General features: G+C 44.5%; 1 protein-coding gene across 1 annotated transcript in view; it reads right to left on the bottom strand.

The window, feature by feature from the left end:
- The window catches only part of ZBTB48 (zinc finger and BTB domain containing 48), a gene marked incomplete in the record, with an annotated part of 314,981 nt that extends 304,719 nt beyond the window's left edge, over positions 1–10,262 (bottom strand). Inside the window, 2 exon segments of the mRNA XM_077458264.1 lie at positions 5,142–5,834; positions 10,218–10,262. Of these exon segments, the coding sequence (XP_077314390.1) occupies positions 5,142–5,831 (690 nt within the window).
- Positions 10,263–23,763: the final 13,501 nt, after the last annotated feature.

The following is a 23,763-nucleotide window of genomic DNA, read 5'->3' on the forward strand; positions in this document are numbered from 1 at the left end:
ACTATGCGATGCGATGCGATGCACAGTAGTCCATTATGGTATACCTTTGCAGGGAATCAAAGAGGCAGTAAACCCATCAGGGTTTACTTCCTCTTTAACCTGATTTAATGACTGGGGAGGGTAAGAGACTCCCTCCCCTGCATACGGGCGGCACAGTGGCGTAGTGGTTAGCACTCTCGCCTAGCAGTAAAAAGGGTCGCTGGTTCGAATCCCAACCACGACACTACCTGCCTGGAGTTTGCATGTTCTCCCTGTGCCTGCGTGGGTTTCCTCCGGGTACTCCGGTTTCCTCCCACACTCCAAAGACATGCTGGTAGGTTAATTGGCCCTACTATAAAATGTATACGAGTTATGGACCTTAGATTGTCCCCTTCAAATGACCCCCCCGCCCCCCAGAAGGATCTTGGAGGCAGGGTACACATCCCCCCCACTGCTGTGTCCTCTGCCCCCCCAATAGCACTGTCCCGTGCTCCCTCAAAGCAAGGTTCGCCTCTTTGCATCACCCCCCCAACCCCACTCCCCACTGTACATGTCCTCTATGATTTACATAGTAGTGTCCTGTATCCCCGGAGGACACTGAGATTAGGGGGGGGAGGACACATTGTCCCCCCCCACTGTTGTGTCCCATGCCTCCCCCCAAAGCAACTCCACCTCTGTAGTGACTTGTACCCCCCTCCGCCAGAGGACACTGATCTGAGGGGGGCCACCCCAGAGGAAACTGCTATTGGGGGGAAGAGGACACATTGTCCCCCCCACTGTTGTGTCCTCTTCACATCATTGCCCCCCCCCCCCCAGTAGTGTCCTTTACCCCCCTCCCCTAGAGTAGGGGCTGGCCAGAGAGGGATTACTTTGATGCAGTTGTCTGGCTTAAACATGCATTGCAATGTATGTGAACTAGCAATCATGCCAGTAGAAGAAATGCATGTATAAAAATTTAATAAAATAATTGAAACAAACTATTTTTGGGACCTATTTATTCAACACAACCCCCATCTTTTTTATTTTACCAAAAGTTGGCTATAATAAATATCGTGTTTGTTTATACTAGAATTACTTTACTTGAATGTATTTTTTTTTCCTGAAAATATGCGTTTGATAAATAAGTGCGCAAATATCGTGCAACATAATAAAAACTTCAACTACCACCATTTTATTCTCCGGGGTCTCTGCTTTCAGAAATATATACTTTTCTTTTTTTCTTTTGTGGGGGGGGGGGGGGGGGGGGTGTTACAGTGATTTCTAGCAAAAAAGATAATGCAGATTTTTACGTGTGCAAAAAAAATAACACAATGACCCCAGAAGGCAAGTGGATAGTGGTAGTTTATGCCAATCATCAACTACCCTTTCAGTAAATAATACTAAATTATACTATAATAACATAGTAATTATAATTATATAATAATTATTTTATCGTATAATTATTATACAATTATATAATAATAATATAATTATATATAATACAATAAAAATAATATAATAATAAATAATTGAATAATAATACTATACAATAAACACAATAATACTTTCTAAGATTTGTTTTGAACTTTGCTCCAGTTAGTTCTGAGGTCATGTCCCCGTGTTCTTTATTTTGGATTGGGTGGAACTCCGCTATCAATGTGTGACTAGGGGGCGTTTACTAATTGTGGGGGAGGAGCTTTTCCTAGGAGAAGGCACGGATCCATGCCCCTGCTTATCAGGAACACAGGATCCACGTCTCCTCCCACTGAGAGAACGGCGATCTGCCTTGTTTACATAGACTGCCGTTTTGCCTGTGTAAGGAATATTCGGTAGGTTCCGGCGGACATGGTAGCGGGTGAGCGGGCCACAGGTGGTGCACCTGCGCGCCCCCAAACCCGGAGCTGCTGGACCACTTACCTAGTACACTCAGGAGAGCCGTCTTGCCACTGTATATATACACGGTATTCGACCGGCAATCCTTTAACAAATCAATACAGCAACCAATGATGACACAAAACATAAAATGTATTAGCAAAATAATTTTATTTATAAGAATTTTATACTTTACAGAAACATGACAAGTCACCCAATGTGACCGACAAATACATAAATCTTATAATCGCACCCGGGGCAAATATTGCCCATAACAAATGTAACGGGATAGAGCTTCATCTATGAAAGTATTTCCAACAGGAAGTGTCTGTGCGGCTCCACGGCAGCCAATCAGAATCTATGGTTTTATTTATTTAATTATTAGCCAACGCCCCCCTCTGTTACCTGCACCTGGGCAGCACAGACAGTGCTAATTACAGACACTTTGATAAAGGAAACCCAATAAACGTTTGCAACATCTTTACAAAAGACAATCGTTTGTACAGCTGCCGACACTCCCTGAGGATTTCTTACGCTATAGCGCCTGCAAAACGCCCTGGTGTGAAAGGGGTCTTACAGTAGTGATTATCTGCTTTTTTCTACTATAAAGGGCTAATTTTAATTTTTTTAACCCCAGTATGTTAGTAAATGTCTTAGACTTTGTTCACATCTATGTGTTTATTGGTGCTTTTCGCAGAAATGCACTACAGTTCATTTACATGGTTTCCTATGGGACACGTTCACATCTGAAAGGGTCGGGGACTTTTAACGCAAAATGGTGCTTCATTGGTTCCATATACTTCAATGGAGAAGCTGCAGAAGAGCATGTAATGCGTTTTTTTGCAGCAATTTGTTTTTTAATCTGCCCAAAAAAAAAATGCAAATTGCAGTAAAATCACGTGCGCAAAAATCAAAACGTACAGCAAAAAGCACTGCAGAAACAGATCAAAAGCAAACTGCATAGGTGAGTACCGAGCCTTACGCCGGCCACACCGATCAATTTTCAGATGAGAATATTCAGACGAAAAATCTTTGTACATTCGCTGAATGAAAGAATTTTGTTTGAAATTTTCACTTGTTTTTAACATTCTGTTTTTAAAATGAATGTCATTTCTGAACGAAAACCACATCCACCGTCTGAAAATTCCTTTGACTGAGAAGTTTTCTATTATTTCCAAATTTTCCCGTCACTGTAGTCTAAAATGAACGTCAATTTGACCCACTTTTTTTTTTTTTTTTAAAGGTTATTAACCGATTAATCGAAACAATAATCGGCCAACTAATCGATTATGAAAATAATCCTTAGTTGCAGCCCTACTCGCGTGTGTAAGTTTGAACACAGTTTACCTATGCTTGTGTGACTTGCGCATGCGTTCGCTTCTGCGCACAAACACAGAGGGATGGGGCACATTAAACTTTTTTTTTTCCTTTTTTTAGCACTTTATCTTTTATTATAACGGATGTAAACATCCCTTGTAAAAGAAAATACTGCAGCTGCTGACTTTTAAAATAGTGACACTTACCTGTCCAGCGCGCCCGCGATGTCGGCACCCGAAGCCGATCTCTCGATTGTCTCTCGGGTGCTGCCGCTGCCATCTTGGGTATGGGAATCAGGAAGTGGAGCCTTTCGGCTTCATTTCCCGGTTCCCTACTGCGCATGCGCGAGTCGTGCTGCGCAATAAGGATGGTCCCCGCTGTGTCTGGGATCCGTGTGTTTCCCAGCAGGCAGCGGGGGACTTTCGGAAAGGGGCGTACCTTCTGCAGAATCTACGCTAGAAGTGGGTGCAGATACAGATACCAATTGTGGCGCCGGAGGGGGGGGGGATTCCAATGAGCGGAAGGTCCACTTTAGGGTGGACCTCCGCTTTAAAAGCAAAAAATAAATAAAAAATTGCTTATTATGGCCCGGGAACCGGGAATGACGTCAGACGTCGCTCCAGTTCTCCGAGGGCATAGAGACGAGTGGCAGGCTGGAAAGCGGTGGGGGGAGGGCACTTTTATTTGAAGCAGAACCAGCCATAGGAAAAAAATAATACCGGGACAATGGCAGCTAGCTGCTGTCATGACCCCGGTATTTAAACGACACGGTAATTAAGTATTTTTACTATGGGCCGGTCGTCATGTTGTTAAACAAGACATAGCGAGATAGATACGCGGGCTGTCATTTCTGATCCGGTAGTCATCCTGATCCTCAGACTTCAATTGCCTTATAAATCAAATGACCTCAAAGAAGTAGGCAGCAAGTGTAGTCAACGTGAAGTCATTCCTTCTAATCTACAGACTTGCGGCAGAATAGCGATTAAACCCATTAGGCTGGTATTAGAGCCAGGACAAAACGCTACTGCGGAGGTCAGCAGTGGTGGCCTCCTGCTTCCTGTAAGCCCAGGTTACCTTTCAAAGCCAACTCCAGAGTATCAGGATGCCTGTTCTAGATGGATAGTTTACCTGGCTCCTAAGACAACACTGGTTGTGTAAAGACATAGAAGATGGTTAATTCACCATTATACCTAATAGCGGTCCATTACATTCAACTGGACTTGTACTGTAATGTTGAAGACGTTTCATAACTTATCCAAACCAGTTCTGATGAGTGTCAGGAAGGTACTCCGGCACTTATACCCACACAAGAAGCACCAACACCTTGGAAAGACGTGTTATTGTTCAAGAACAGGATGTGAAAGTTGTGGAACCCCTTAGAAAGGGTAGAACAGACACCTTGATCCAACCATGGAAAGGGTAGATGTTCTTGGGCAAGTCACCTAAGCTTCATAGGTGTTTATCCTTCAAATCACATGGCTGAAGATGTGAATTGTCAAAATGCCGGGGTAAAGACAAATATTGTTGAAGGCCCTCACTCTTGCTCCAGGCTCAATGTAGATGGCCTTTTCCATGTCTCTTGAGAACCGGTTGTCCTCTTTGCCCAAAATGTGGACCTCACTCTTCTTTGAGATGCCGTTTTAGCATCACTATCCCGGCATTTTGATAACAATTCACACCTTCAGCCATGTGGCTCAAAAGATTAACACCTATGAAGCCTCCCTGACGGCAAGGATGGAATTGGGTAACAAGAACTAGGTGGTTCCACAATTTTTACACCTTCCATCCTGTTCTTGGCAAAGAACATCTAACTTCCAATCCATAGTTTCTGTTCCCCATGACTAAAAATGGTGCAGTATGTTCCCGACACTCAATGGGACTAAAAGGGCTTGGATGAGCTTCAAATTGTTGCTACGGAACAAGCCCAGTTGTTTGTGGCCAACTACAATTACATATACCATGACCTGGAGAGCCGGGAGCCTCCACAGACTTACCGTTATACAGTCTCCATCGCTGCCAATACACGGCCCGTTCTTCTGCCCTCTCCTCTGCCTCTTGAACTCCCTCCTCCCAACAACTTCTGGGTCCTTCAAGACGACTTCCTGAAATGGAGTAATCGCCACTGTCCCTTGGAGCAGGGAAAGGCCGTTGTCCTGTTCATTGGCCGGCTCCGCTGGGACTTCACTGTCCGCCAGCACGTTGCTGAGCTCCGATATTCCCTTTAGAGTATCCTCTCCATCCGACTCCTCCGCCTCTTTCAGGTGTCCATTCAAGGTCTCCAACGTTCCAGACTGTTGGAAAAAATCTTCGGTCCGGTCAACGGACTCAAAACACTTTGGCTGGAACTGTTCACAGACCTCAACAGCTTCAAAAATACCCAATTCCTTGGAGGCCGAGAGGACCTTCTCCACATTGTGATGGGATAGAGTCAGCTCCCCTGTGTAGAGGAAATCCAGGAGGAGGCCCATGACCTCCGAGAAGCGTTCATGAAGGATAATGTTTGGGGAGCTGCCGTCTCCATAAAGGCTCTGGAAGAACGGGCTGCTGCAAGCAAGGATACTCCAGTGGGCTTTAAACTGGAGATCTCCAACGACAAGGGTGGCATCGCAGTACCGGCCGGCTTCTCTCTGCTTGTTGAGGGCTTGGAGGACCTTGATGCTGTGCTGGATGAACACATTATCCATGACCTGAAGAACACAACACAAAACATTGGAAGATCCTTGTATATGGGAAATATTCGTTTTCTTTTACTCCCGACTGAATGGAAAGGCAGGGGAGCAAAAGGAAGGCAAGTATGACTGACGGGGGAGATCTTCATTAAAGGAAAACTGGTACTTTGTCCTGCATGAGCCGAGGACAGGGTCACTTTAATGCAGGGCAATAGACACATTAACAACATGCAGGACACGTGAAGCATGCTGGTAGGATAACCCAATAGGAAGTGTATTTATGCAGAAGTCAGGAATGGTGGTCATCCCTGCCCCTAGCAATGTTCCCTGCCCTTACCACTCCACCCCTACCTTAACCCATCTTTCCTGCCATTACTGCTTCTCCCTCCTCTTCCCTACAATTACCAATCTTCTCTGCCCTTACCCACCCTGCCTTCGCCACTCTTCTCTACCCTTACCACTCCTCACTCCTCTTCCCGGCCCTTACCACCCCTTCCCTACATAAACCACTCTTCCCTGCCCTTACCATTCCTCCCTCCTCTTCTCTACCCTTACCACTCCTCCCCTACATAAACCACTCTTCCCTGCCCTTACCATTCCTCCCTCCTCTTCTCTACCCTTACCACTCCTCCCCTACATAAACCACTCTTCCCTACCCTTACCATTCCTACCTCCTCTTCCCTACAATTACCAATCTTCTCTGCCCTTACCCCACTATTGCCACTCATCTCTACCCTTACCACCCCTTCCCTACATAAACCACTCCTCTCTACCCTTACCACTCTTCCCCCCTGCCCTTACCACCCCTTCCCTACATAAACCGCTCTTCCCTGACCTTACCATTCCTACCTCCTCTTTCCTACAATTACCAATCATCTCTGCCCTTACCATACCTTCACCATTCTTCTCTACCCTTACCACCCCTCCCTCCTCTTCCCTGCCCTTACCACCCCTTCCCTACATAAGCCACTCTTCTCTACCCTTACCATTCCTACCTTCTCTTCCATAAAATTACCAATCTTCTCTGCCCTTACTCCACCTTCGTCACTCTTCCCTGCTCTTACCACCCCTTCCCTACATAAACCACTCTTCCCTGCCCTTACCATTCCTTCGCCAATCTTCTCTACCCTTACCACTACTCCCTCCTCTTCCCTGGCCCTACCACCCCTTCCCTATATAAACCACTCTTCTCTACCCTTACCACTCCTCCCTCCTCTTCTCTACCTTTACCACTCCTTCCTTACATAATCCACTCCTACCTCCTCTTCCCTACAATTACCAATCTTTTCTGCCCATACCCCACCTTCGCCACTCTTCTCTACCCTTACCACGCCTCCCTCCTTGTCCCTGCCCTTACCACCACTTCCCTACATAAACCTCTCTTCTCTACCCTTACCACCCCTTCCTTACATAAACCACTCTTCCCTGCCCTTACCATTCCTTCCTCCTCTTCCCTTCAATTACCAATGTTTCCTGCCCTTACCACTCCTTCCCTACCTTCACCTGTCTTTTCTATCCTTACCAATCTTTTCTACTCCTACAGCTCTTCACTACCCTTACCATCCCTCCCTCCACTTCCCTACCATACCCTTACCAAGCTTCCCCTATCTTTACAACTGTCCCCTACCCTTACCATCCTTCCCCTGCCTTCACCTATCCTCATTGCCCTTGCCACTACACTTGTCACCACCTCAATACACCTGCTGTCACCACCACAGCTGCCCCCCCCCCCCTTTTTTAGAATGGGTGCAATTCTGCTTGTCTCTAAAACAGTAATAGAGTGGAAACCGTGTGTATGTGTGTGTGTGTGTGGGGGTGACAACTAGGGATTCTCTCCTTTTGGTGGGATTTCCTCTCACTTCCTGTTGTGGCTTTAGAACAGGAAGTGAAGAAAACTCTCCCCAAAGGGACACAGATGGCAAGGAGTTATAACCCTCCTTTATGCAATCCAAAATGAAAAAAAGAAAAAGAATGTTTTTTTCCCCTTAATTCTACTCTAAAGCGGTAATAAACCCAAATCCAAAACTGTAATATATTGCAGCTCACCAATCATTAGATGTGGCAGCTGCATTAGTTTTCCTTTTTTTGACCCCCCTTCTGTTCTCAACTGGTGATCTGGCCAGTAATACACCTCCTGTATTAGAGCGCCCTCACTCTGGAATAAGGAGAACAGGGGGCACCTTTTGACAGCAGCATTATCAGTCTTGGGGGGGGAGGGGAGTGTTAAATGTATTAGCAGATTTAGCTACACTAACAAATTGAAGACAAACTCCAGCTCACACTTTATAATCAGCTACAGCAGTTTTATTTCCTTTTTTGGGGGTTTTACATAAATAAAAGCCGATCCTTGTAAGCACCCCTGTCAGTGGTAAACGGGTTGTCCCAACCATCAAACTGATACATCAGCAGGGGAGCTTGTACTTTCGAAAAACTGAATTACTGGCAGGATCGCCAAATGAAAATAGAAGAAGCAAAACCTAAAAAAGAAAACAAATGCAGCCGTCACATCTAAGAATTGGCTGCAGTACAATAAATGTTTGCTTTTTGGGTTTTAAGGGGTTGCAAAAGGCAGAAGGTGCATTCTGTGCATGAAGATAAAATAATTCTGTGTGCAGCCCCCTCCCCCCCCCATACTTACCTGAGCCCCATTCTCTCCAGCGATGTTGCAGGAATGTCTTGGCAGTCCAGTACTCTCCCTCCTCATTGGCTGAGAGACGGCAGCATGGCGCCACTGGCTCTCTCTGCTGCTAGATGTCAGTGAGCCAATGAGAAGAAAGAGGGGTGGGGCCGAACCGCAGCTCCGTGTCTGAATGGATACACTGTCACTGATGGAGACTCTTTACCATGTGATCAGCCGTGTCCAATCACATCTGATCACGGTGAGTACAGGAAAAACCGTGAATCAGATTTTCCTCTTTCCTGTTAGACATGAGCAGAGAAGAGCCGATCGGTTGCTCCTCTGATTTGGGGGGGGGGGGGGGGGTCTATGTTGATTGTTTATCAGCGCAGCCCCCCAACCAAGGATGTCCACCCAGGACCACCAGGGATACCCACCACTTGTGACCACCAGGTATACTACCCTTGGCCACCAGGGATGCCAATCAGTGCCAAACACTAATGCATGCCAATCAGTGATGCCCATCAGTACCATCCATCCGTGCCACCTATCAGTACCACCTATGTGTCCCATCAGTGTCCGTCAGTGAAGAAGAAAACTTACTTATTTACAAAGTTTTGTAACAGAAACAAAAAAAAAAAAAAGTTTTGTTTTTCAAAATTTTCAGTCTTTTTTTTTTTTATTTGTTTAGCAGAAAATAAAAACCGGAGAGGAGATCAAATACCAGCAAAAGATCTATTTGTTGGGAAAAACTGATAAAAATCTCAGTTGTGTACAGTGTCACGTGCCCAGTATTGAAGCGGTTAATCCCCTCCACACGTGGGGACCCCGGCACGCGCACACACACACACACGTGGGGACCCCAGCACGCGCGCACACACACACACACACGTGGGGACCCCGGCACGCGTACACACACACACGTGGGGACCCCAGCACACACGCGGGCGCACGCACACACACACGTGGGGATCCCGGCACACACACACACACGTGGGGATCCCGGCACACACACACGCGCGCGCACACACACACACACACGTGGGGACCCCGGCGCACGCGCGCGCGCACACACACACGTGGGGACCCCGGCGCACGCGCGCGCACACACACACACGTGGGGACCCCGGCGCGCGCGCGGACACACACACACACACACATGGGGACCCCGGCACACACGCACACACACGGGGACCCCGGCACGTGCGCACACGTGGGGATCCCAGCACACATACACAGACGTGGGGATACCGACACGCGCACACACATGTGGGGACCCCAGGACACATGCACACAGACGCCGCCGATCTTCCCAATTCCGGAGATCACAGATCGGACACGGTCTGCGTGCATTGTGTGTTCACACCACACACATCTCTGCGCTGGGGCTGCACTTCATCCATTTAGAAGGGATCACACATGTCATTATATATATATATATATATATATATATATATATATATATATATAAAAATATATTATATATATATATATATATATATATATGTGTGTGTGTGTGTCATTACACAGGTCACGCTGATAACCGGACTGTGAGGAGCCGCACACACAGGGGGGACATGCAGACTCCATGCAGATGTCCCTCCTGGGAGGAGAACCTGAGACCCGGTGCTGCACAGGGAGGATTGCTGATCACAGAGCCATAGAACACTATGGCGGCCCCCACCCAGACACCACTCAGGGGGTCTCCAGGACTCTTCCCTCTGGGGGAGAACACACACCCCTCTCCCTCTTATATACCGGCCACTTCCCGGCTCACCCTGCACCTCCAGGCTGCTCCTCTCTGCGTCCGGCCGGCCGCTCTCGCGAGATCTCATGTCACATGACATCCGGCATTCACACAGGACGTCCCGCCGCCATCTTGGTTGTGGCAATCTACTTATGGAAACCGCCGGCGAACAGGTCGCCGTACCGGGAATGTGATCCCCCCGTAGGATATAACTATCCCCGCTCTGGTCTACAGGACCGCTGGAAAGGAGTCAGGTCGTGGGTGTGAGGCGGGCGGGCTAGTGAGCGGCCGCCATCTTGGTTGTGGCAGTCTGTATGTAAATCCCGGCTGGCTGGATCTCAATGCTGGGATGTGATTCTCACAGTGGAGAGATGAATTCCTGATCTGCTCTGCCGGTGTCACGTCACATTCCGCTACCCATCATATTCCGCTACCCATCACATTCCGCTACCCATCACATTTGGCTACCCGCTGGAATGCGCATGTGCGCCGCCGCCATATGCGATCCAACACAGGGCCCCTTGCCGCACTTCGCTCGGCATAATTATAATCCGTGAAAGTATTAGAATATTATCGGGTTAATTGGCGCTACCTAGAAAACAGGTCTCCATTACACAAGGGTCTTATGGAGAATATATGAATGGAGAGGCAGGACACGGTCTTTACAAAAAGCCCAGTATTCCCTCTCAACCTACTTCTAATGACACTGTATATTGGCAAACCCAGAATCACATAAAGAGCCAGGACACCATGAAAAGCCCCAGCTCCGCCCAAAGAAAGGTTTAAATCAAACAATAAATGTAATAACTCTGTGGGCCACCATAGAAAAAAGGTCCCAAAACATAAATTGCTAATGACGGGGATTACTAATCAAACCCATTATAAATTAATACTACAAAACAGCAGAAATATCAGGAACTAATGATGTTAGAACCAGCCAGGATACTTCCCTAAAGAATATATATTCAAACACACATTCTCAAGTATGTTAAAAATACAGGCCAAAAGACCACATGTACCAGACTACATGTACAACCTGATGAGATTAAAGATCAAATCGCCTGAGATGCGACAAAATACATTCAGTGACAGGCCTATTAGCAACAGTAATGGAGAACCCTTTAACAGTATAAAGTGAAAAAGATATATATATATATTTAAAGTACCGTGCACTAGTGAACAACCTGGGGTCACATAGGTGTACCCACCAGTGTGTAATGCCAAAAAGTATATATATATATATATATATATACACCTCAAACAATATTAATATTAGATCAGTGTATAGTGGAAACCAAAAAGAAAATTATATGTGTAGGTCAAATAACTGAAAGTGTGAACGTTTCACACCCCAGAACCCAAACGGTTAAAAAAATTGTGTGTGTATTAGTGCATACAAAAAACAAAAATTCAGTGATACAAAACCTTATTGCGATAAAAGCTAAAAAACATGTGCAAAGTGCAATATCACCTAAAGTGAAAATAGTGAAATAAAAATGAAAAATGAAAAACTAAAAATAAAATCTGAGAATAAGTTACAAAAAATATATATATAAAACATATGCAAAATGGAAAATATATATATATGAAAATAAGTCCCAAAAAATATAAGTTCAATGGTATTAGTCCAAGGGATCCTAAAAAAATCCTTAACGTGACTTTTGTGCTTCCTATTCAGTCTTCACTGTGACTTCTGTGCTCCCCCACCAGGAATCCTACTCACCAGAAGTAGATACCCCTACAGGGGTTATACGCCTTAAGAATCAATCTCCAGATATCCCGTTCTTAATTTAGTGATAGATGCCCGAGCCTGTGTCAACTTGGAGTCCACAAGTCCTCATGAGAAAAAAATGGAAGCCTCCATAGTGTAATCCGTATAAAAATGGTTTATTGGCACAATAAATAAAAATATATATAAGAGGCAAAAACAGCACAGCAAAAAATCAAAAATCAAAAATAAAAATAAACAACCAAAAAATAAAAATAAAAGATGTTCAAAATGGCCACAATTCTCATAAAGTGGGCTATTTTGTAGAACCACAGTTAATCAGGGGGTTAGTATGATAATCTCCCCTAAAAAGTTCCGGATTAACCCCAGAAACTACCATAGACCATATGTAGACCGTAGTTTCTGGGGTTAATCCGGAACTTTTTAGGGGAGATTATCATACTAACCCCCTGATTAACTGTGGTTCTACAAAATAGCCCACTTTATGAGAATTGTGGCCATTTTGAACATCTTTTATTTTTATTTTTTGGTTGTTTATTTTTATTTTTGATTTTTGATTTTTTGCTGTGCTGTTTTTGCCTCTTATATATATTTTTATTTATTGTGCCAATAAACCATTTTTATACGGATTACACTATGGAGGCTTCCATTTTTTTCTCATGAGGACTTGTGGACTCCAAGTTGACACAGGCTCGGGCATCTATCACTAAATTAAGAACGGGATATCTGGAGATTGATTCTTAAGGCGTATAACCCCTGTAGGGGTATCTACTTCTGGTGAGTAGGATTCCTGGTGGGGGAGCACAGAAGTCACAGTGAAGACTGAATAGGAAGCACAAAAATCACGTTAAGGATTTTTTTAGGATCCCTTGGACTAATACCATTGAACTTATATTTTTTGGGACTTATTTTCATATATATATATTTTCCATTTTGCATATGTTTTATATATATATTTTTTGTAACTTATTCTCAGATTTTATTTTTATTTTTTCATTTTTCATTTTTATTTCACTATTTTCACTTTAGGTGATATTGCACTTTGCACATGTTTTTTAGCTTTTATCGCAATAAGGTTTTGTATCACTGAATTTTTGTTTTTTGTATGCACTAATACACACACAATTTTTTTAACCGTTTGGGTTCTGGGGTGTGAAACGTTCACACTTTCAGTTATTTGACCTACACATATAATTTTCTTTTTGGTTTCCACTATACACTGATCTAATATTAATATTGTTTGAGGTGTATATATATATATATATATATATATACTTTTTGGCATTACACACTGGTGGGTACACCTATGTGACCCCAGGTTGTTCACTAGTGCACGGTACTTTAAATATATATATATATCTTTTTCACTTTATACTGTTAAAGGGTTCTCCATTACTGTTGCTAATAGGCCTGTCACTGAATGTATTTTCTCGCATCTCAGGCGATTTGATCTTTAATCTCATCAGGTTGTACATGTAGTCTGGTACATGTGGTCTTTTGGCCTGTATTTTTAACATACTTGAGAATGTGTGTTTGAATATATATTCTTTAGGGAAGTATCCTGGCTGGTTCTAACATCATTAGTTCCTGATATTTCTGCTGTTTTGTAGTATTAATTTATAATGGGTTTGATTAGTAATCCCCGTCATTAGCAATTTATGTTTTGGGACCTTTTTTCTATGGTGGCCCACAGAGTTATTACATTTATTGTTTGATTTAAACCTTTCTTTGGGCGGAGCTGGGGCTTTTCATGGTGTCCTGGCTCTTTATGTGATTCTGGGTTTGCCAATATACAGTGTCATTAGAAGTAGGTTGAGAGGGAATACTGGGCTTTTTGTAAAGACCGTGTCCTGCCTCTCCATTCATATATTCTCCATAAGACCCTTGTGTAATGGAGACCTGTTTTCTAGGTAGCGCCAATTAACCCGATAATATTCTAATACTTTCACTCTTTAAAAGGAACCCTACTAAGGGGTTTCCTTTTTGTCCGGGGGGCAGCAGCCTATGTAGTGTTTTTACATGCAGGTACGTTATATTCATACAGAGCTTTTTTGATTTGGTTTAAGCCTCTCCTGGTGCTGAATAGCGCGGTTTTTATATAGATCTTTATTTTTCATTATAATTATAATCCGGATGGTGGGGCTGGAGCCTGGACTCAGGGGTGTGGGCACAGAATTCTGAGCAGGCGCCGATCGCCTCAGTGTTAGAACGCATATGGCGGCATCGCGCATGCGCAGTCCGGCAGGTAGCCAAATGTGTCCCCACATGAAATGTTTGTCCTTTTTTTTCACACAAATAAAGCTTTCTTTTGGTGCTATTTAATCACCGCTGGGTTTTTTATTTTTTGCACTATAAATCAAAAAAGACTGAAAATTCAGAAAAAATAAATAAATAAAATTCTTTGTTTCTGTTAACATTTATTGCAGAGTATTGCACAGTGTTGCAGAATATATATATATATTTTTTTACTTTTTTAATGACCACCATGTAGAATCAAATGGTTAAAGGGAGAGCACAGGAGGCACACCAGGCGGCAGCACTGTCAGTCTGGGGGGGGAGTGTTAGCTGGACTAGTGGATTTAAATACACTAACAAATTAAAGCCAAACGCTAGCTGATACTTAAAAAATCAGTTGCAGCAAACATTTTTATTTTCTTCTGGGATAAAAGATTCACATAAATAGAAAAGGGATCATTGTAATCCCCCCAGCCAGTGTTAAATGCTTTGTCTTATCCATGTAAACTGATACATTCAGCTGGAGAGTTTGTGCCGTGAAACTAAAAAACATAATAAAAACAATAAACACATTTATCATATCATATATTATTTTAATTAAAACAGATGTGCTGGCTGGATTACCAGATAAAAAAAAAAAAAGAAGAAGGAAAAACCTAAAAAATAAAACAAATGCAGCCATCACATCCAAGAATTGGTAAGTTGCAATATAAGAAATGTTTATTTTGGGTCTAATACCGCTTTAAAAATGGCAGTCAGATGGCTAAAAAAAAGCTTTTTTTATCCTTATGATAAATATAGGGGAGTTGCAGCTTCAAGGCTAGATTATAACTGTCATCACAGATTGCTATTTGAGCCTAATGCACTGGACATGCATTGGTTGCCATGGTAATGCTGTCAGCCAATCAGTGCAGTGAGCAGCCCCATGAAATCATAGTGAGCGTTGGTTGCCATGGGAATGCTGTCAGCCAATCAGTGCAGTGAGCAGCCCCGTGACATCATAGTGAGCCTGCAGGTATTTATTCAGGTCAACAGCCAGCCATCCTCATTCAGTGACTGTTGATCGTAGTGGCAACACCCGTTAGACTTGCTCTGCGAACTTCTCTGATATTTTAGCGAATTTTCTGAGTTACATTTATTATATTTGTGATCCAGGAGACTTTATTTAATTACAATTTATTATCTTTTGTGATAAAGATTGAAAATGAGATTTTTGATAAAACTGCTAATTTTTCTGTGCATTTTGCACCTGGGGACAGGTAAGTTCATATATTCATTTCTCTTTTTTTTTTTGATAAACATATAAATTGGCGGTTTTTCTTGGATGTGTGGATGAGTGATGCTATTTTTAGGCATTTGACCATTTTTATTTTTTATTTTTATTTTTTTAAATCTCATGAGACTTAGGTGAAAATAACTGCCACTTTTCTGAACATGAGCCTCCTTTGTCCTGATGTGTAGGCTTTGTAAATGGGGTTTTATGTGATTTATAAATGACACTTAATTGGCTACAGTTAAAAAAAATCATTCTTTCTTATTCTAAAGCTTTGTGAATTGAGCCTACCGTGGGGGATGGGGGGGGGGGGGTTCTTTAACTATTAATCAGAGTCACTGATTGGCTGACAGTATTCCTACCGGCAGTGCTGTATTTCCAGTGCATTGCAAAGGGACACAAATACCAGCAATAAGGATATCAGCCGTGTATGTATGAGTTTTAGCCTTCAAGTGGAACTAAACCCAAAAAATTGAAGGCCTTCCCAATACAGCTACATACTGTACAAGGCATGCTGGGAAAGCTAACTGCCGCATTTGCTTGTGCTCTCACCCAAACTGTCAATCCATCAGGCGCACACACACGTGGGGACCCCGACACACACAAACACACGTGTGGGGACCCCAGGACTTCACACCACACACATCTCTGCGCTGGGGCTGCACTTCATCCATTTAAAAGGGATCACACATGTCATTACACGCACATATATATATATATATATATGTATAGTGGACTGTATATGTACACTGGACTAGTGGATTTAAATACACTAACAAATTAAAGCCAAACGCCAGCTGATAATTAAAAAATCAGTTGCAGCAAACATTTTTTTTCATTTTTTTTTCTTCTGGGATAAAAGATTTACATAGAAAAGGGATCATTGTAATCCCCCCAGCCGGTGTTAACTGCTTTGTCTTATCCATGTAAACTGATACATTCAGCTGGAGAGTTTGTGCTATGAAACTAAAAAACATAATAAAAACAATAAACACATTTATCATATCATATATTATTTTAATTAAAACAGATGTGCTGGTCGGATTACCAGATTTAAAAAAAAAAAGAAGGAAAAACCTAAAAAATAAAACAAATACAGCCATCACATCCAAGAATTGGTAAGCTGCAATATAAGAAATGTTTATTTTGGGTCTAATACCGCTTTAAAAATGGCAGTCAGATGGCTAAAAAAAGCTTTTTTTATCCTTATGATAAATATAGGGGAGTTGCAGCTTCAAGGCTAGATTATAACTGTCGATCACAGATTGCTATTTGAGCCTAATGCACTGGACATGCATTGGTTGCCATGGCAATGCTGTCAGCCAATCAGTGCAGTGAGCAGCCCCATGACATCATAGTGAGCGTTAGTTGCCATGGTAATGCTGTCAGCCAATCAGTGCAGTGAGCAGCCCCGTGACATCATAGTGAGTCTGCAGGTATTTATTCAGGTCAACTGCCAGCCATCCTCATTCAGTGACTGTTGATCGTAGTGGCAACATCCGTTAGACTTGCTCTGCGAACTTCTCTGATATTTTAGCGAATTTTCTGAGTTACATTTATTATATTTGTGATCCAGGAGACTTTATTTAATTACAATTTATTATCTTTTGTGATAAAGATTGAAAATGAGATTTTTGATAAAACTGCTAATTTTTCTGTGCATTTTGCACCTGGGGACAGGTAAGTTCATATATTCATTTCTCTTTTTTTTTTTTTTGATAAACATATAAATTGGCGGTTTTGCTTGGATGTGTGGATGAGTGATGCTATTTTTAGCCATTTGACCATTTGTTTTTGTTTTTTTAAATCTCATGAGACTTAGGTGAAAATAACTGCCACTTTTCTGAACATGAGCCTCCTTTGTCCTGATGTGTAGGCTTTGTAAATGGGGTTTTATGTGATTTATAAATGACACTTAATTGGCTACAGTTAAAAAAAAATCATTCTTTCTTATGCTAAAGCTTTGTGAATTGAGCCTACCGGGGGGAGGGGGGGGGGGTTCTTTAACTATTAATCAGAGTCACTGATTGGCTGACAGTATTCCTACCGGCAGCGCTGTATTTCCAGTGCATTGCAAAGGGACTCAAATACCAGCAATAAGGATATCACCCGTGTATGTATGAGTTTTAGCCTTCAAGTGGAACTAAACCCAAAAAATTGAAGGCCTTCCCAATACAGCTACATACTGTACAAGGCATGCTGGGAAAGCTAACTGCCACATTTGCTTGTGCTCTCAACCAAACTGTCAATCCATCAGGCAAGGTGGAGCCATAACGGATGGCATGTGCAGCTCCATGGCAACTGCAGCTCAAACAGAGGGCTTAGATGGCAGCTTCCTTGGCTGTAAAGGAGCGGAGGGTTTAGTTCCAAGTTAAAGGATAGGTTCACCTTTAGGAATATGTTACATGTTACATGCATATTTGGGGTGTAACATGTAACATGCTCCTATGCTCCCGCCACCTTAATGGGTGCTCTAATGGGGGCACTTACATTTTTAGGCCCAAAATTAAATTTATTATTATTATTTATTATTTATTGAATTAAATTTAAATTAAATTAAATAAAATAAAAAAGCAAAAACAGCCCTGGCAGCGAAAGCGTTAATCTAAACCCAGAAATGTGAGATCCACCTAAGGTCCACAAAAAGGTGTTTTTTTAAAATATTTTTTTCTTTTTTACTGCCTTTGATGTTATATATTATAACTTTGGAAATGTTTCACTATTAACGACAATTTCTCTCTCTGTTTCCCCGTCCAGGCACTTCTCCCATCCAGACCAGGGATGAAGAACAGGTATTGTCTGTGGATGAAAAACCAGCAGTGCCTGCATATCAAGACCGGGCAATGCCTGCATATGAAGACCGGGCAGTGCCTGCGTATGAAGGCCGGGCAGTGCCTGCGTATGAAGGCCGGGCAGTGCCTGCATATGACGGCCGGGCAGTGCCTGCGTATGAAGGCCGGGCAGTGCCTGCATATGACGGCCGGGCAGTGCCTGCGTATGAAGGCCGGGCAGTGCCTGCGTATGAAGGCCGGGCAGTGCCTGCGTATGAAGGCTGGGCAGTGCCTGCATATGACGGCCGGGCAGTGCCTGCATATGAAGACCCTGCATATGAAGACCAGGCAATGCCTGCATATGACGGCCGGGCAATGCCTGCATATGAAGGCCGGGCAGTGCCTGCGTATGAAGGCCGGGCAGTGCCTGCGTATGACGGCCGGGCAGTGCCTGCATATGACGGCCGGGTAGTGCCTGCGTATGAAGACCCTGCATATGAAGACCAGGCAGTGCCTGCATATGCAGACCAGGCAGTACCTGCTTATGAAGACCAGGCAGTGACTTCATCTGATGATCAAGCTGGGACTTCACATGAAAACCAGGAAGTTAATGCGGATGAAAAGGAGACATTGCCTGGGGATGAACAGACATTGCCTGAGGACAAAGGCCCTGCGTTCCCTGAGGAAAAGGAATCACTGGGGTCCTTCCAAACAACAACGCAAAACCAACCCTCAGTGGCATTTTCTGAACCAGCAATAGCAACAAAGTCCGGCCGACATGAAAAGATAACACTTAAGTTTGATCCCCATTTGAGTGCCTTTGCCAATGAAGAAGAACCTACGGCAACTGTGGAGGAGGAATCACCGGGGCCTTCCCCATCAGTACCAGAATCCCAACCAACAACGCCGTTTCCTAAAACAGCTCCACCAATGGAGACCAGCCAATATAACACCGGAAAACAGAAGTTGAAACCCCAGAGGAGGAATTATATCTCGATTCTGAGGGAACATCTCTTTGTGCTCATCACTTCCGGAATCGTCCTCTTTCTGATAGTGGTGGCCTTGGTAGCAGGATGCTGTTTCTAGTAAGTTGTTTTTATACTTTTTTATACCATTTTATCAACAAACAAAGCAGAGGCCTCGTTCTCTACTTTACTGGCAGCTTACCCTCTGTGTTCAGTCCCCAGATTTTAGCAGCAAAAGCTCTTCTCTGAGCACAGAGTTATCTTCCACACACCTACAATAGTTCTGTTTTGCTTGTAATAAGTTCTTTTTTATAGCTTAAGCCCTTGTACACACGGGTCGGACATTCCGACAACAAAATCCGTCAGATTTTAGCAGCAAAAGCTCTTCTCTGAGCACAGAGTTATCTTTTACACACCTTCAATAGTTCTGTTTTGCTTGTAATAAGTTCTTTTTATAGCTTAAGCCCTTGTACACACGGGTCGGACATTCCGACAACAAAATCCGTCGGATTTTGTCCGAAACTGGTGTTGCATACACACGGTCGGACAAAGTTGTTGGAAAATCCGATCGTTCAGAACGTGATGACGTAATTTTCGTTAGGACGGGACTACGTTCAGGCTAGTAGCCAATAGCTTTGGTCTCGTAATTTGATCTGAGCATGCGTGGCACTTTGTCCGATCGGAATTCTCTACAAACGATCGGACAAAGTCCCATCGGACCATGTTGTGGGAAAATTTTATAGCCCAGCTCTAAAACTTTGTCGGTCGGATATTCCGACGGAAACAATCCGATGGAGCCCACACACGGTCGGATTATCCGACAACACGGTCCGTGTTCCGTCGGAATGTCCGACCGTGTGTACAAGGGCTTAGAATGTCTGTGGGACAGAGGCGGAGGCTTTTTGAGGCTGCGGGTAACAATAAGAAAAAGGTTCCTGGTGTGCAATTAAATCATTTTTTTTTTCATTATGCTGTCCAATTTCTGCAGATATCGTAGTAGTTTAATGTAACAAAGTCTATGCCAGAACTAATTCACAGCAATGTGCAGTTGAGGTAGACCCAAAATTGGTATCTCAGGTTTACGTGGTTGGGTGGGAAACGCAAATGTGACTTTTTCTTTCTCCGACTTCTTACCGCTGGTGAGAGATCCAATTAAGTCTTCCCGGTTCTTGGGGACGTCATAGCCGGTACAACACTAAATGATGGCGTTTCACCTCACCGGCTACGGCAGAGTTAAGAAATTTAGGTTTTTAGTGCAGGGGGTCTCCAAACTTTCTCAACAAAGGGCCAATTTACTGTCCTTTATGCCGCGTACACACACGATCAAATTATCCGGCAGACTTGGTCCGGCAAACAATCCGCCGGACTTTATAACGAACGGACTTGGCCACACACGGACACTCCAAAAGTCCGGCGATTTCTAAGGCGATGACGTACAGCGCGTACGACGGGACTAGAAAAAGGAAGTTCAATAGCCAGTAGCCAATAGCTTCCTTCTCGTACTTGCTTCAGAGCATGCGTCATTCTTAGTCCGCCGGACTAGCACACCGCCGAACGGATTGTCCTCTGAAAGCCAAGTCCGGCGGACAAATTTTGAGTTAAAACTACTTTCTAAGTCCGATGAAAAAGTCCGCTGGAGCCCACACACGATCGAATTGTCTGGCGTACTGTGGTCCGCCGGACAATTCAATCGTTTGTACGCGGCATTAGGCTTTGGGGTGGCGAGACTGTGAACAGTGGGAGTAGAAACACCCCCCGTTGTCAGTGTCCGTAAATTATGTCCCATCATTGGTGTCAATGGATGAAATAGTGACCAGTCATTGGTGCCATTGGATGGAATAGTGCCCCATCATTGGTGCCAGTGGATCTAATAGTGCCCCATAATTAGTATCAGTGGGTGGAATAGTGCCCCGTTATTGGTATCAGTGGGAGGAATAGTGCCCCGTTATTGGTATCAGTGGGAGGAATAGTGCCCCATCATTAGTGTCAGTGGGAGGTATAGTACCCCGTCATTGGTGTCAGTGGATGGAATAGTGCCCCATCATTGGTGTCAGAAAGTGACACATTGGTTACACTCCAGAGAGGGCAGATTCCTAAGTTATTATAGGGAAGTCTGCCCATTGCTGTGTCTAAGAAGCCATTGGTTAAAGCAAACAATGGGTGCTTTTTTTTTAATACCGAGGTATCGGTTATAGGTAGAGTTAGCCTTTAGGCTGGGTTCACACCGCTGCGGGGGGAGAACCGGATGTGATTCGCACAGCAAATCACATCCGATCTCCGTAGCGCTGCGAGTTCAGCCATACAGATAGTATGGCTGAATTCGCAGCGCTCCCGCAGCAAACTCGCACGGGACCCTTTTTTGGGTCCGCAACAGAATCGGATCGCATGGGGGTTCACACCATGCGATCCGATTCCTGTGCGAGTCGGCAGATCGCACTGCGATATGCCGACGGATCTGGGGGTGTCATTAACATAACATTGACACCCCCAGCCGTCCGCATAGGGCAGTGTGAACTGCCGGCGGGAGGAGTGCGATGCGGGAAAACGCCGCGGATTCGCGGCGTTTCCGCATCGCAGCAATGTGAACCTAGCCTTAATGCTGCTAATTTCTGTTAGTTTGTAAAAGCTGCTTTTGTCATTTCTAACCCTTTTTTTTTGTCTTTACAGTCATGGGAGCTTCTGTAGGAAACTGAAGAGGTTATGCAAGAAAGGAAATGACGTGAAATGGAATGAACATCCAATAGAATGTCCATTGATGTGCGCCTCAGATTTGGAGTGGAATTTGGAATCGGTGGTAATTGAACCGCCTCTAGAGGAAGAACCGGAAACAGCGGCATTGGAATTGGAATCGGTGGTAACTGAACAACCTCTATTTGAAGAGGAAGAATCGGAAACAGCGGCATTGGAAGGGGAATCGGCTGGACTAGAAGAGGTATTAATATTCCGGGATGAAAAGAGGGAGGAGGAACAAGAAAAGCTGCAGAGGGATTGGTTTAGAAGTATATACACCACAATATTCCTAGACAATGAGAGGTATGACGAAATGGGAAAGTCAGACATGGAAAAGGATGGACTTGAAGAGGAATTTATCTTACGGGAGGTAAAGGTTGAGGGTGGTATAGGGCAGGTTGAGGGTGGTATAGGGCAGGTTAGGGAGGTAGGCTCGTTGGGGTGGTATAGGGCAGGTTGGGGAGGTATGAGACAGGTTGGGGTGGTATAGGGCAGGTTGGGGTGGTATAGGGCAGGTTGGGATTCTATATCTACAGTGTGCAATAACTTACAGCATGCCTGGAGATACATGTGTCCTCGCCTCTTTCTCCTTCTTCACCTGCGGGATGAGCCAGAGTGAAGGAGGAGGCAGCCACACCCCCAGCTCAGGTTGGGGTGGTATAGGGCAGGTTGGGGTGGTATAGGGTAGGTTAGAATGGTATAGGGCAGGTTGGGGTGGGATGGTATAGGGCAGGTTGGGGTGGTATAGGGTAGGTTAGAATGGTATAGGTCAGATTGGGGTGGGTTGGGATGGTATAGGGCAGGTTGGGATGGTATAGGTCAGGTTGGGGTGGGTTGGGATGGTATAGGTCAGGTTGGGGTGGGTTGGGATGGTATAGGGCAGGGTGGGTTGGGATGGTGTAGGGCAGGTTGGGGTGGTATAGGGCAGGTTAGGGCTCTATGTAATGACAGTTTTCAGTCATTTACAACATGCCTGGAGATGAAGACACCCGGGGCTGCTGTGTCCTCTCCTCTCTTTCTCCTTCAGCTGTGAGATCAGCCCGAGTGAAGGAGTCTGTGGGAGGAGTGGAGGAGGCAGCCACACCCCCAGCTCTGCCCACCCACCCTCGGGAGATACAGGATGTCCCTGATGGACAGCTTAAAGTGGTTGTAAACCCTTACAAACCACTTTGACCTACAGGCAAGCCTAGATTAAGGCTTACCTGTAGGTCCAAGAAATATCGCCATAGACAGCGGCAGGTCCCATGCGCGGGAGTGACATCATCGTGGCTTCGCCGAATGACAGCGGTGGAGCAGCGAGACCCACCGAGAAGATGGATGCTCTGGACTATAGGGGACAGCGGTGACTTCGCTGGCTCCTCTGTCAGGTAAGTGACACATAATGGACTACTATGCGATGCGATGCACAGTAGTCCATTATGGTATACCTTTGCAGGGAATCAAAGAGGAAGTAAACCCATCAGGGTTTACTTCCTCTTTAACCTGATTTAATGACTGGGGAGGGTAAGAGACTCCCTCCCCTGCATATGGGCGGCACAGTGGTGTAGTGGGTAGCACTCTCGCCTAGCAGTAAAAAGGGTTGCTGGTTCGAATCCCAACCACGACACTAACTGCCTGGAGTTTGCATGTTCTCCCTGTGCCTGCGTGGGTTTCCTCCGGGTACTCCGGTTTCCTCCCACACTCCAAAGACATGCTGGTAGGTTAATCGGTCAAAATTGTCCCTACTATAAAATGTATATGAGTTAGGAACCTTAGATTGTCCCCTTCAAATTACCCCCCTCTCCTTTCAGGATCTTGGAGGCAGAGTACACATCCCCCCCCACTGCCCCCCCCAATAGCACTGTCCCTTCCCCCTTAAAGCAGTGTTTGCCTCTTTGCAT

Source organism: Lithobates pipiens, unplaced genomic scaffold, assembly GCF_037356315.1.
Source record: "Lithobates pipiens isolate NorthernLeopardFrog02 unplaced genomic scaffold, aLitPip1_a1.2 Scaffold_27, whole genome shotgun sequence".
NCBI classification, from domain to species: domain Eukaryota; kingdom Metazoa; phylum Chordata; class Amphibia; order Anura; family Ranidae; genus Lithobates; species Lithobates pipiens.